The 15,069-nt window shown below is 41.9% G+C and overlaps 2 protein-coding genes across 2 annotated transcripts in view; one reads left to right on the forward strand and one right to left on the reverse strand.

Moving 5' to 3' along the window:
- Positions 1-7,710: 7,710 nt before the first annotated feature.
- Positions 7,711-8,204, reverse strand: LOC110309444 (40S ribosomal protein S12). Its single transcript, XM_021182106.2, has one exon. The coding sequence runs from the start codon at positions 8,126-8,128 to the stop codon at positions 7,730-7,732; it is 399 nt and encodes a 132-aa protein (XP_021037765.1). The 5' UTR covers positions 8,129-8,204; the 3' UTR covers positions 7,711-7,729.
- Positions 8,205-10,277: 2,073 nt separating this feature from the next.
- Positions 10,278-15,069, forward strand: part of Pcca (propionyl-CoA carboxylase subunit alpha) — a 329,396-nt gene continuing 324,604 nt past the window's right edge. The window contains exon 1 of the mRNA XM_021182607.2: positions 10,278-10,417. Within this exon, the coding sequence (XP_021038266.1) occupies positions 10,325-10,417 (93 nt within the window). The 5' untranslated portion in view covers positions 10,278-10,324. The remainder of the gene's footprint in view (positions 10,418-15,069) is intronic.

Raw genomic sequence — 15,069 nt, forward strand, 5'->3', positions numbered from 1 at the left:
TTTCTCTTGTGGGCAGAGGTGCGCCTTTCACAAATCTCTGAACATAGTCAAAGGGAGAATAAAGGAGTCTCAAAATCATCTTCTAATATTTCCTGCCCCATGCTACTCTGGGCAATATTGATTTATTGGGCTGGTGAAGTGCTTCAGTGTGTAAGACACTTGATGTCAAGTCCGATAACCTGGATTCTATTCGTGGGATCCATGGGATACAAGAAAATAATTAGTCCTGCAAGTTGTTTTCCCATCTCCACAAATGCTCCACTTTCCCACAAACATAAAATCACACACACACATACATATACATATATACATGCATACATGTAAATATATTATCGAGCTCGCTGAAGCTGGGTTCCAGTGGGTAGTACATGGACATACATGCAGGAACCCAGTGGAGTGCATAGAATAAGAAGCAGGGAAAGTACCTAGGTGGTGATGGTACACACCTTTAATCCCAGCACTTGGGAGGCAGAGGGAGGCAGATCTCTGTGAGTTCAAGGCCAGCTTGGTCCACAAAGGTAGTTCCAGAACAGTCAGGGCTACCCAGAGAAATCTTGTCTTGAAAAACAAAAACAAGGGCTGGAGAGATGGCTCAGCGGTTAAGAGTGCCGACTGCTCTTCTGAAGGTCGTGAGTTCAAATCCCAGCAACCACATGGTGGCTCACAACCATCTGTAATGAGATCTGATGCCCCCTTCTGGGGTATCTGAAGACAGCTACAGTGTACTTACATATAATAAATAAATAAATCTTAAAAAAAGAAAAAGAAAAAGAAACAACAAAAAATTGGGGAAAGTGGAAGAACCCTGAAGGAACTGGCTTTTCCTCTTCACCTCTCTGTCAGTCCCCATCCTCACCTCTCCCCAAAGAGAAGGCATGAGTAAAGCGGACCATACTCATTTGACATATACACATCAGAAGACGAGATCAGTGTAACCTGAAGGCTTATGCATAAAGTCATACGAAGAAGGTTTTGAGTAGTCCTAAAACAAATAAACAAAAGCATGAAAGTAGGCATAATAGCTAGTTTTACTTGTCAGCTTGGCAGAATTGAGTCACCTGGGACAGGGATTGTCTACATCAGAGTGGCCAGTGGACATGACTATGGTAGATTATATTAATTGTATTATATTATAATTATATTAATATGGGAAGATTATATTAATGTGGGAAGAGCTAGCCTACCATAGGTAACACCATTCCCTGAGTTTATGTCCCGGACTGTGTAAGAATAGAGAAGGTAGCTGGATGGTGGTGTCACACACCTTTAATCCCAGCACTGGGGAGGCAGAGCCAGGTAGATCTCTGTGAATATGAGGCCAGCTTGGTCCACAGAGAGTTGGTACAGAGTTCTAGGACACAGAGAAATCTTGTTTCCAAAACCAAAAACAAGCAAACAAAAGAATGGAGAAGGTGAGCTGAACACAAACGTGCAAGCACTCTCTCTGTCTCTGTCTCTGTCTCTGTCTCTGTCTCTGTCTCTGTCTCTGTCTCTGTCTCTGTCTCTGTCTCTGTCTCTGTCTGTCCCTCTCCTCCCCTCCCCTCCCCTCTCCTCTTCTCTCTCTCTCTCTCTCTCTCCCCTCTTGACTGTGCATTAGATCAATTGCTTCAAGTTCCTGCTGCTTTGACTTTCCCACAGTGATGCACTGTAACTTGGAATCGAGAGCTACAACCAATTCCTTTACCCCTAAATTGCTTTTGTCCTTGTATATAATCACAACAACACCAAAGAAAAGTGGACAGAAATTTGTACCAGGAATTCACTGTTAATTGTGCTAAACTGGATCACATGGCTCTTAGGCTTTTGTTTTGTGTGAGAAGAATATGAAAGATTTTGGAGGGTTGGAGGGATGGCTCAATGGTTAAGAGCACTTACTGCTCTTCCAGAGAATCTGAATTAAATCCCAGCAACCGCTTCAGGCATCTCACAAATACCTGTAACTCTAGCTCTAAGGCACCTGATACCCTCTTCTGCCTTCCAAGAAGCACCTATATACATGTGACATACATATGCCTAACACATTTGTATACATGTGACATACATATGCCTAACACATTTGTATACATGTGACATACAACTAACACAATGTATACATGTGGCACACATACCCCTATATACATGTGACACATGTACATCTATATATATGTGACACACACCTAAATATAATTAATTATTTTTTGAAAAGAAAGATTTTGGAACTTTGGGCTCTAAGAGGCATTGAATTCTATAAGCAGAGTTTAATGAGCTCAAGCTACCCTCAAATAGATGATTCTCCTTCCTAAGTCTCACAGGTGCTATGAATATAGGTGTCTGTCACCATACCTGTCTTAGATTAATATATGTGTATATTATATCTATAATTATATATTTATATAGTGCATGTATATCTATAGCATGTGTATGTGTGTTTGTATTTTCAGTTGGGGTAGAATTCAAGTCTTGTACGTTAGGTGAGTACTTTTACCACTGAATATGCCCTTAATCCAGATGAACTTTTTTTCCCCCAAAGATTTATTTATTATTATAAATAAGTACACTGTAGCTGTCTTCAGACACACCAGAAGAAGGCATCAGACCTCATTACAGGTGGTTATGAGCCATCATGTGGTTGCAGGGATTTGAACTCAAGACCTTCGGAAACACAGTCAGTGCTCTTACCTGCTGAGCCATCTCGCCAGCCCCCAGATTAACTTTTATAAAATGACATTTGAAAACTGGAAATTTATTTTAAAATATAATTAGGGATAGTGAGATGGCTCAGTGGGTAAACACACTTTACATCAAGCTAGACTACTTGAATTCAATCCCTGCAATTTATATAGAGGAAGGAGAGAATAGATTTCTGTGAGTTGTCCTCTGACCACCACACACAGTGTGCCATGACACATGTGGACACACACACATACACTCACAGTAACAAACATGTACATACAATAAATGAATAAATGCAAAAAATAGATTTATTTAAAAAATATAACTATACCCTAAATAGGGGGATATTGCAATGTTAAGAAGTTTGAGCTAGTCTGATCTACAGAGTGAGTTCCAGGACAGTCAAGGCTACACAGAGAAACCCTGTCTTGAAAAACAGAAAACAAAACAAAACAAAAAGTTTGAGAATAAAACGGGAGCTGTCAGGAAGTCTTGCTAGGCATGTGGTAAAAGTGTCCGTTGTACAAGCCTGGTGACTAGAGAATAACAAGAAAGATTTAAATTTAGTAAAGAGGAGTGTAGAAGAATTTTAATCCAGCAACATGGCTGCTCTGGCAAGGGAATCACATCCAAAGACCTTCTATGTCTGTGTGATCCTACTGGAATAACATACCTTTTATCCCGAATAATGTAGAAAATGTTTGTAGAAAGAAGCAGCCATGTTTGAAACTGATGTCTAATGGATGGGCAGACCGAGTGACAAATCAGAGAAAGATTTCACAGAATGAGTCAGAGACTGGATATACCCGACTCTCATGGGAACAGACAGGAGAGAGATGCTGCTTAAGAACAGGCCGAGTCAGGTTCGGCGAATGCAGTTCAGTTGCAAAGCTGGTGGGACTATGAAGTGACAAAATGCTCCCTAAATGAGAGCTGGTAAACTTTGCATGTGCAAATGCGTTTCAACTCAGCAATTTCTGAGACACCTGGCTAAAGATACCACTCCTAAGTTTAAAATATGGTACACACAGTGCCCTGTGTTGTGAAATTATTTGCAAGAAGAGCGTCTTGAAAACAAATATGCAGAATAAACCAAGAACCAAAAAAACCTAAACATCTGTGGGTAAAACTGAGTGAGTATCCCAGTCACACTGGGTACCTAGGATAGTCACAATTAGAGGGATAGAAAGTAATACTGGTCAGATTCTGGGAGCAGGGTAAAGTGGAGAGTTAGTATTTATGATATAATTTTCCTTTTGCTAGTTGAAAACCTGCTGGGGACAGATGGTAATGGCAGCACAGTAGAGCAATGTCAATGACCTACACAGTTACAAGTGGTGGTGTCAACCTGGGGGAGCAGGGCTTAAAAATGAAGTAGACTAAAATCTCATGCTATAGCCAACTTTGTTGTACCCCATTTTGGCCCTGGTTTGGGCCTTGTGGGAGAGTCTAAGCCTGGCTCGAGTTCTGAGACCTGTCTCAGTCACTTCTGTAGCGGGGTGACTCAGCAAGACCTGTTTGGCCCTGCCTCTGCCCCACTGTTGCTGATGTCCAGCTTTGCCATTGGCCCTGTCAGTCACTCCATACCCTCCATCACCCTTCCCCACCTCCTACATCATCTTACCCAACCAAAAATCCCCCTCCTTATGTTCCAAACTTAAATAAGAGAGAGGCTGATGCTATAAAGTTGAGTTCCTGCTTCAACAAGACTCCTGGCTTGGTGTGTTTCTTTTGACATTTCCCATTCCAGTCAGTCTGGGAGAGACGACGGTGGGGTCTCCTTGTGAGACTGGAACCTCTCTCCTCTTGCCTGGACCTGCCAGGGAGGAGCAGGCAAACTTTACTCAGAGCATTCGACAGTTTATACTCCGAGGGTTAAGAAGAGTCACCTGAAGCCAGGCATGTGCTATGGCTTTAATCCTAGCACTTGGGAGGCAGAGGCAGGTAGATCTCTGAGTTCAAGGCCAGCTTGATCTTCAGATGAGTTCCAGGACAGCTAGGGATACACAGAGAAATCCTGTCTCAAACAAACAAACAAACAAACAAACAAACAAAATAAAGAAAGAAGGAAAGAGAAGAAATAAGGGAGACTCACCTGAGTAAAGTGTGCAATCACCAGGACACACTGCACACGGCATATAAACAAATAACAGTAACCAGCTGTAATGAAGTGAGCTCACTCCTATCCATTACACTTGGGAGGAGCATGAAAACAGCCCAAACACAATTCACCTTTTTGAAGAAACTGAGGTCTCAAGACTCTGGACTTGTTTTCTTGTGAGCACTCAGAATTCTCCTCACACCGCTCCATTCTTGGACTGTGTTCTGACACCCAAGTATCTCACAAGTCCTTTTGACTTGATCAGTTTCTACTAATCTATAAATCTGAAACTGGGGCTGACATTTCCATGCAGGTAAGATGCTTAACTAATGATGTATGAAGATTGAGAGCCAATGTGCTAGCTCTGGAGCTTACGATTTCTGTCATTAAAGACTGCAGTTAAGACCAAGGAAATTACAGGATTCTAAAAGAATTCCATCCATTCCCCCCTTTCTTCCTTTCCTCTGATGTCTTCTTGCTATGATGTCTGGTCTCAAGCTCTCGTGTTCAGGTGATTCTCCTGCCTCAGCCTCTGCAGTGCTGGGGCTTACACCTTTTTATATTACTTGAGAATTGAGCCATAGTTTGATTGGATCAATACTTACTGATTCTCATAAGGGGCCTTAATAAAAAAAATCCAAAGGAGTCTGTGTCTTTCTAGGAAGAAAGCAGGGTTCCATGGGTAGGAAACTGGAGCTGCTATTAAAGAGTTATAGCTTCTCAGAAAGCTGCATCCCAATAGCAGACCTGTTAAGTACTATTATATATATTATGCATATCTGCCTATCTGTCTATCTATCTATCTATCTATCTATCTATCTATCTATCTATGTATCTATCTATCTACCTATGAAATCGTAACTTTCACATCCTACTGCTGCTAAGCAGCACCCCTCCATGGCCTTTGCACCAGCTCCTGCCTCCAGGTTCCTGCCCTGTTTGAGTTCTCATCCTGACTTCCTTTGATGATGAACAGTGATGCGAAGATGTAAGCCAAATATACCCTTTCCTTCCTAATTTGCTTTTTTCCCCTCTCATAATGTTTGCTCATGACAACAGAAACGCAACTAAGACCAGTGACTTTTAAAAAGCAATCCAGAGCCTGTTATGGCTCTGTGGATTGTGCTCAATTCTCAAGTAATATAAAAAGGTGTAAGCCCCAGCACTGCAGAGGCTGAGGCAGGAGAATCACCTGAACACGAGAGCTTGAGACCAGACATCATAGCAAGAAGACATCAGAGGAAAGGAAGAAAGGGGGGGAATGGATGGAATTCTTTTAGAATCCTGTAATTTCCTTGGTCTTAACTGCAGTCTTTAATGACAGAAATCGTAATCTCAGCACAAAAGAGGTAGATGAAAGCAGGTTTTTGTGAGTTTTATGACATCCTGGTCTACATAGAGAGTTCTAGGACAGCCAGGGGTACACAGACAGATTCTTTCTTGAAAAACCAATAAAACAAAACAAAAAAGAAATTCAGGTCAAAAGAAATCATAAAATCTGGTTAGTACCCTGATCAGATGGTACTAATATCCATATGAGAAAAGATGGCAGGAAGAGAGTCATGGTGCAGATGCCTAAAATTTAAACACTTGGAAGTCCAAGGCAAGACAACTGCTGTGAGTTCTCAGCTAAATTGTACCAATATTTTAAAAATGCAAAGAGAGAAAAATAGAATGATATAGTATGCATCTGTTAATAATCTACATTAATATGGGACACTTCTCCACACAAACCTGCATTTTTTTTTTTTTACTTTTTAGGTGATAAATTATTATTAAATTTAAATTTATTTTATGTAATATATAAATCTTAAAATTTTAAAATAAATATGGTATGGCTTTTATTGTATTATATCTTTTTTGTTTGTTTTTTTGTTTTTCGAGACAGGGTTTCTCTGTATAGCCCTGGCTGAACTGGAACTCACTTTGTAGACCAGGCTGGCCTCGAACTCAGAAACCCGCCTGCCTCTACCTCCCGAGTGCTGGGATCAAAGGTGTGCGCCACCATGCCTGGCGTATTATATCTATTTAATATGATTTATTAAACATTTACATTATTTTATGTTAATATAATATAGTTTATATGTTCATGTATTATACATGTAACAAATATAAGTTATACATAATATATTATACAAATTATTTTTATTAACTGTTAGAAAATAAACCATAATTTATTTAATATGTATAAGCATAAAATATTAAAATGTATAAAAATATAAGATTATTATAATATATGATATAATATAATAGCATCATTTTCCCCTTCTCTTTCTCCTTTTAATCCCTCCCATATCCCCTTCTCCCACTCCATCTCAACTTTGTTTTTTCTTTAATTTGTGTGTGTGTATGTGTGTGTCCACATACATAAATATATAAATACAATCTGCTCAGTCCATTTAGTATTACTTGTATGTATATGGTTTTAGGGCTGTCCAGTTGGTATTGTGTAATTTAATAGGATGTTCATCTCTAGGGAAGAACATTTCTCCCACTCCCAGCATTCCTTAATTTCCTATAATTCTTTGTCTTTTTATGTTAGCATGTCTATTGGCATTCGTCTTGTTCAGTTCTTTTCTTAGGCGGCCATATTGTTGAGGTATGATGAGCTAAGCCTTTTTGTCATTTCTAGGAGACACAATCTCAAAGAAAAATTTCTGGTCCTCTCCTGCTTTTAGTGTCTTTCTGGTTCCTCTTTTTTGATGCTCCTTGGGCTGTATGTACAAGAGTTATGCTATAGATATATCAACTGGGGATGGAAATGGTGTTAAGATTAATCTCTATTATTAGTTATTATTATTGAGTTTGTCATCTTTACATGGAAGTGAGAATTCTCCCATTCCTATCTCCAAAGAATTGGGATTACATGTGTGCTCAACCATGCCCAGCTAAATTGGTAATTTTTTTTAAAATTTAAAATAGATTCTTCTCTCATACAAGACATTCTTTTTTTTTTTTTAATGAGCCAATATTTATTTATTTCTTGCACTTGAAGTATTCCTCGATGACATCCTTGGCCTGAGATTCTTTGCCATAGTCCTTAACCACTACGCAACTGCAACCAACCACCTTCCGTGGTTTCCCCTCTCGATCGATTTTACAGAGGCCTACCCATTCCCCTAGTTTCTTGTTGTCATCAACCTTTATCAGGTTGATTTGGTGCTCAGCACAAAGTGCCTCCACCAGCTTGACATACATGGGCTCATCACAGTTGGATGCAAGCACACAGAGATGGGCTTGGCGCTTGTCTAAGGCTTTGGCAGCTTCGCGTATGCCACGTGCTAGGCCATCGTGGATGAGGGCGGTCTTCAGCACCTCTTGTAGAGCAGTGTTGACGTCCATTACACCTCCAGCAGCTATGCCTTCCTCGGCCATGGCGGTGAATCACGGGTGACGCCGAATCTTGAACGCACCCGAGCTTCCGCCTCCGCGCAAGTCGGCGGCGGCAGGGGACAAGACATTCTGATTACAGTTTCCCCTCTGTCCAGTCTTCCTAGCTCCTTTGACGTCTCCCTTTCCCCAGATACATTCCCTCTCTTTTTCCCTTCATAAAGGAGCAGGCCTTCAAGAGACAACACTGGGGCTGGAATGATGGTTCCGTGGTTAAAAGCACTGGCTGTTCTGCCAGAGGACCCAGGTTCAATTCCTAGTACCCACAAGCTAACAACTATCAGTAACCCCAGTTCCAGAGGATCTGACACCCTCTTCTGGCCTCCATGGGCCTCTATATACACACCATAGATAACACATGTAGGCAAAATATTCATATACCTAAAATAACAATAAATAAGTTCTTAAAAAAATTAAAAGCTACATTCGAAGCCATGCATATAGAGGGTTTTAGCATAGTGGGTTACACAGCTGTGGATTTGAGCTGCTTAGATCTGTCCCTGTTCTGTTAGCTGGGTGTTCACTTTCATCCATCAGTCTTATCTGCTGTAGAGCCCAAGGCAAGTGTTAGCTTACAGAGTCTAAGGTTTGAACCTTTCAGAGCTCCCTCCGGAGTATTCGCTACATAGTATCTGAAGCAAAAATTAGACTTTGTAGCTGTTTAGTCTTTTGGGACACAAAGAGTTAAGTTTATCCTTAGAAGTAGCTTCTGAACAATAGTGGTTACAATGTTGCTTGTTCTCATAGATTATAATTAAAGGGACTAGCTAGTTATGTCAATCTTAAGGACAGTGGTAATTAAAAATTTCCCCTTTGCTTCCATGAAAATAATTGTGGACAGAATTGTGAGGGTGGGGTTGGAGCTTTCAACCATATCTGAGAACTTTGAAAATTGCCATAATTGGATTAATATCCTTATCTAGTAAGTTATGACCAGAATGAGAAAGCCTCTTTGACATAAAACTCCAAGAATCTCCTATAGTTGCTCTTCAGGGACAAAGTTGAGAGCAAGACAGGTATTTCATGGGCTGCTTACAGGGATCTTATCAATGTTGGAGAAATGGCTCAACAGTTAAAAACACTGATTCCCAGTACCTACGTGGTGGCTCACAACTGATGTAACTCCAGTTCTAAGAATCTGATGCCCTTTGACCTCTGCAGGCACCAGGCACACAAATGGTATACATATAGTCATGCAGGCACTTATACACAAAAAATACATAGATAAAAATTACAATTGGATATTATAATTTTTCTTCAATGCATTTACTTGTACTTCTCAGATGGAAAAAATATTTGTGTGTATATGTGTGTGTGTACATGTGTGTGTACATGACATGCATGTAGAGGTCAGAGAATAACTTGTGGAACTTAGTGCTCTCCTCTGATTTAGGTCCCAGAAATCAGACTTAGGTCCTCAAGCTCGGTGATTAAGTCCCTTTATAGAGCCAAGTAGTTTCTACTACAGGTTCCTTTCACTGAAGGAATCTCTGCAGTTAAAACAGGACTTTAAAACTACAAACTAAATACAAAGATGGTGATGAAAGTAGCAAGAGGGAAAGAGAAGGGAAACCGGGTTTCCTGATTAGGAAAATGGGCTCAGCCTCTGGCGCTGGTGGAACAGGTAATCTTTTGTTATTTATGTTCCTACTTTGGTAAGAACTTTCAGTTTCTCTGCCAATCGCAAATGTTGCGAATTGTCTTTTTGCCTAGCGGTCTACATGTTGCAGTCTGGCTTCCTGACTGTTTCAAGTTAATTCTGTAGGACAGGCGAAGTAAGTGAGCACCAGTCCTGATACAGAGATGGTTATTGGTGAGATCGACTTTAAAATATCCACCGAGAAATTAAAAGGAGCATGGATGCACCCGATTGGCCAACGGTGGTTCTTTGGAAGCCGAGTGCCAGCTCCAGTCAGCTTTTTCAGCAGTAGGGGACTTGGACTGGCCGCTGGAGCTCCTTGGTCGGCTCCCTCCGGGTCCTAGTGCGGTTCTCATCCCATACACATAAGCCCCAGGCGTCCGGCTCTGAGCCGCAGTCGGACCAGCTCCCTCCCAAGCCTACTCGCCAGGGGGCGGAGCTTAGAGCTCAAGGCTCCTGATTGGTCGTCCCGCGGACACTCCCCTTCCCCGCCCCTTGACGAGGGTGAGAGGTCAGCAGCCGGCAAGTCTGCTGGGTGGACGATGGCGGGGCAGTGGGTCAGGACCGTGGCGCTGTTGGCGGCCAGGCGGCATTGGCGGCGGTCCTCGCAGCAGCAACTGCTGTGGACGCTGAAGGTGAGCAGAACCGGGCTCGCGTGGGCCTGCTTGCCCGGGGTTCCCAGGCGACACCCGCGGCTCATCCCGGCTGCCCCAGGCCCGGGCCCTGACCAGGCTGTGCTCACACTCTGTCCTGCCACTGGGCATCTCTTGAACGCGCATATTCGAGGGACAGGCTTAAGTGGTCCGAGCTTTACCTGCACTCCTCTGGGATGGCCTTCGGGCTTGCATCCCAGAGTCTCGCGGTGCTGGTTTCTCCTGCAGCTTTCTAGAGAGCCCTTGTTAAGAGTCCACATGCTCTTTTGCTGTCTTTGCAACGACTTTGAAGGGGCATCATGAATTGCTGTTTGAATAGTTAAGACTGTGAGTTTGGAAATACTGTGCTAAGTCAAGATTGTTAACAGAGCACACGTGTGACCTGAAATCCTGCTTAAACTGTATGACACCATTGTAATGCGTGAGAAACGCACCGTCTGAATTTATTTTTCTTCCTAAGAACTGCTTAGCCTGATTAGAAACGTGGTTCACCCTGGATGTCATGGTGACATTTTGACTCACAGATTGGGAGTTTGTGTTAACCTCCTTTCTCCTTCCATATGGGATATATTGAATGCCTTGCCGGCATTGACTTCCCTAACTTTTAAAGTACACTTACTAATTCACTTGGGCAGATTTCTTAAAAACGAACGACCCCTGAAAACCCTTTGAAATCTGGTTGAGTGTGCCTGCTAATCTTCCCTGCCGTTCAATCATGTGTAGTGCTGTGTGCACCTGTAATTACAGCATTGGAAAGGCTGAGGATTGTGAGTTTAAGGCCAGGCTCAAATCCTTCCCTATCTTTCAGTAGAAAAAGTTAAAAATTTCTTTTCTACAGCGTTTGATTTATGGTCATTGAAATTTGAGTTGACACTTGTATGATCTGCCTCTTTTTTATTTTTTTATTATTTATTTATTTATTTATTTAAGAAACATGTTTCTCTATGTAGCCCTGGCTGTTCTGGAACACTCTGTGTAGAGCAGTCTGGTCTCAAAGTCACAGAGATCTCCCTGCCTCTGACTCCTGAGTGTAGAATGTACTGCTCTGCTCAGCCTTTTACTCTTTTTAAGGAAATGCAAACAGGCCCACTTAGGCAGTGTGAGCTGGAAGGTGCCAGCCTTGAGAAGTTGGCTCTCATTGTTCTTTGTATTGCCACACTGATTTTGTTCCTTAACGTTTATCATCCTGTAATCACTTAATCTTTCTTCGTTTGCTCTTGCTAAGACGTTGACACACTTCCTTACAGAATTACCCGCAGTGAGAAGGTAAGGTCTTTGGAGTCACATTTTCTATATTTCTTTTTCTGTGGGGTTTGTTTTCTTGAGACAGGACCTCACTTAGCCTAGCTTGGCCTCAAATTTGCTGTGTACTGGAGGAAGATTTTAGTTTCCTATCCCCACCCCAGGGCTGAAGACTGAGCCTGGGGCCTTGTACTTGTTAGACAAGCACTCTGCCTCAGAGCTAAATCCTCAACTCCGGCTCTACTTTCCAAGTGCTGGCATTATAGGTATTCACCACCACACCAGGTTTGGATGTTATATATTGGATATGTGCTTTTTTAGATAGTTTTTTTTTTTTTACAAACAAATCTTGACTGAATGCCTCCTGTGTAGGGGGTGAGTACAGTCTCAAGTGTTTATGAAATTTCATCTAGTAATTAGGCAATAACTTTAAAAGACTGTTGAGAAGTTTTGGTGGTGAAATAAAATAAAATAGACTGAGTTGACCAAGTCCATATTTTGACCTTATGCCCTAGGCAACTATTGCAACTTAGTCATTCAGTCCTCATATCAAGCATATAACTCGACTTACAGAAGATGGACTCAAGTCCTGAAATGTTAGATGACTTGCTTAAAGCCATAGACCTAGTAAGTGTCAGTCTTGGGAATTGGAAGTCTAGGCCTGGTACATTGAGGCAGAGCTGTACCACTGAGCTACACTGCCAGCTTCCTAGAAACAGTCCATACTCTTATTTATATCATGCTACTTAAGTTAAGCATTGTTTCAACGAGGGTCAGTTAGATGGCTCAGTGGGCAAGGGCCATTGTTACAAAACCCTGGTGACTTGGGTTCACACTTGGAACCCAAACAAAGGTGGAAGGAAAGAATTGATTCTACAAGGTTGTGCTCTGACCTCTACCATATACACAACCATAATAAAATAGCAAAAAATTCACACAACTGGACCTAGAGATATGGCTCAGTCCTTAAAAGCACTTACAGAGGATCTGGGTTTGATGTACTTACAACCATTAGGAGTGAATGACATCAGATATACATGTGGTGCAGAGACATACACACAGGGGAAACACTCATACACACACGTTTAAAAAAATAAAATCTTAAGAATAATATACTTTATGAAGGATGAGGTGACCTTTTTTCTAGAAAAGAAAAAAAAATAGTGTTGTGAGAGAACAGGCCGTGTCCTGGGTCCATGTCCACTGGGAACACTGAGGACGTGAGAAAAGTCCATGGAGGCTCTCGAGCAGGGCCTGGATGGTGCTGGAGAGGAATCAGACCGTTGCCGACTTGATCTCATCATGCTGCATTTCTTAGGGTAGTGTTAATCACTTGGTGTTGCAAGGTAGAGCAAAGGACCATGATATTTTAGACTCAGGCTAACAGGAGGTAGGTTTCAATCATTGCTGCTGTATACTAGCTGGGTAACATAGAAGCTATCTTTGTGTGTGAGCGTGCACATGTTTGCTCATGCATGTAGAGACTAGAGGTCAGAGTCAGTCACTTCCCACTGATCTTTTTTTGGACAGGATGTCTTACTGAATCTGGAGTTCTTTGATTCAGTTAGATCGACTAATCAGCAAACCCTGGGCTTCCTGTCTCTGTTTTCCCAGGGATATGCTGTACCTGGCTTTTCCAGGGATCAAACTCTGGTCCTCACACTTGCATAGCAAGCGTTTTTACTGACTGAGCTGTCTCCCTAGCACTGTTTTGTTTTGTTTTGTTTTTCAAGACAGGGTTTCTCTGTGTAGCCCTGGCTGTCCTGGAACTCACTTTGTAGATCAGGCTGGCCTCGAACTCAGAAATCCGCCTGCCTCTAGCACTTTAAAAAAAAATTAAATTACATTTATTTAGTGTAGGTGTGGGTACCATAGTGTGGACAATATTCAGAAGTTAGTTTTCATCTTCTGCAATGTCATCAGGCTATGCAGTAAGTGTCTTTGTTCTCTGAGGCAGCCATCTTGCCTGTCTCCCCCCCCCCCTTTTAAAAAAGATATGAGCACTTTTTCATGATTTTATTTGTTCCATGTGCATGCAGTAGCAGAGCAGACGGTAGACCCCTGGAAACTGGAGTTAGTTGTAAGTCACCATGTGGATGATGGTGACAGAACCTGGATTCTTTAAAGAGCAGTATGCACTTTTGGTCTCTAAGCCATCATTAACCTCCCTCCTTTGTGTTTTGAGGTAAGATCTCATGCAGGCTAGGCTGGGCTTGAACTCTCTGTAGCTGAGGTTGACCTTGAACCTCTGATCTGCTTCCTGTGTGCTGGAATAAACCACTACAGCAGGTTTATATGGAGCTGGGCTCCTGTTAGCATGTACTCAACCAACAGAGCTGTATCTTGGATGCATGGGATCTCTCGTGTTATGTTTCTTTAATGTGTCAGCAGAGACTGCATCATGCCAATGTTGTTGTCTTAGCACAGTGTCACAGTAGGTGCTGAATGTGGGGTGGCAGAGTGCTGTCACAGTTGTGCCACAGAGCATTCCTCCTCTGACCTTCACCATAATGGGGGAACAGCTTCTGGCCTCCTGTCCATGCTTCCTATATGTGGACTTGAACTGCACTCCACCACTCTGTTAGAAGTGGAACCTTTCCAAGATTTTACCCCCTCTTATCTCCCTTTCTATTTCTGTAAATCTTCTGGATGAAAGGCAGGTAGCTAACTCTTGACTAGCCTAGGAATTCCAGATGTATTTAGATTTAGGATATATGTATTATCGGTGGCAGCCGGAGACTGTCCCACCCTCCTTGTACAGAGGCGCTCCCTTGACTTCTAGGGACCTGTACTCAGGTAAAGCTGGAGCCTCAATTTTGCTGCAGAAAAGAATTTTAAACTGAACCAGATGGAAGCAGAGTTAGAGTTTATTAAAAGACGTTTCTAACATTTCTAAGATTTAAGTGTGGTAGTTAAGAGAAAGAGAAAGTAAGACATTCCCAAGTCTTACACAAGAACACATATGGGCTTTTGGAAGGAAAGGTGTAATTAAGTGTCATCACAGGAGTCCTGTCTTCTGCTTTCATGGTTTCTGAAGTTATATTTCAAGAGTTGCTAAGGAGCACAGTGAATCTTGCAGTGACTCCTGTTACTGGATAGTGTTACAGCTGATGAAGTACAACTGTAAATAAGAAGGGTTGCCAGGTATTTAAGATTTTTACTACAATTTACTAGTGGATACAGCACTGAAAACAAAAAAGAAAAACAAAAACAAGAACAGAACCCCAAAGCCTCCCTCCCTATATCATTCAGGGTTCTGTAGAGAAACAGAAATGATAGAATCTATCTATTGTTGCCTGCCTGCCTTATCTATCTATCTTCTTTCTTTCTTTCTTTCTTTCTTTCTTTCTTTCTTTCTTTCTTTCTTTCTTTCTTTTCTTTCTTTTCTTTCT

This window comes from Mus caroli, chromosome 14 (genome assembly GCF_900094665.2).
Source record: "Mus caroli chromosome 14, CAROLI_EIJ_v1.1, whole genome shotgun sequence".
Classification (NCBI taxonomy): Eukaryota; Metazoa; Chordata; class Mammalia; order Rodentia; family Muridae; genus Mus; species Mus caroli.

Coding starts and splice junctions, on each gene's coding strand:
- LOC110309444 (XM_021182106.2), bottom strand. CDS start 8,128: ATGGCCGAGGAAGGCATAGCTGCTGGAGGTGTAATGGACGTCAACACT.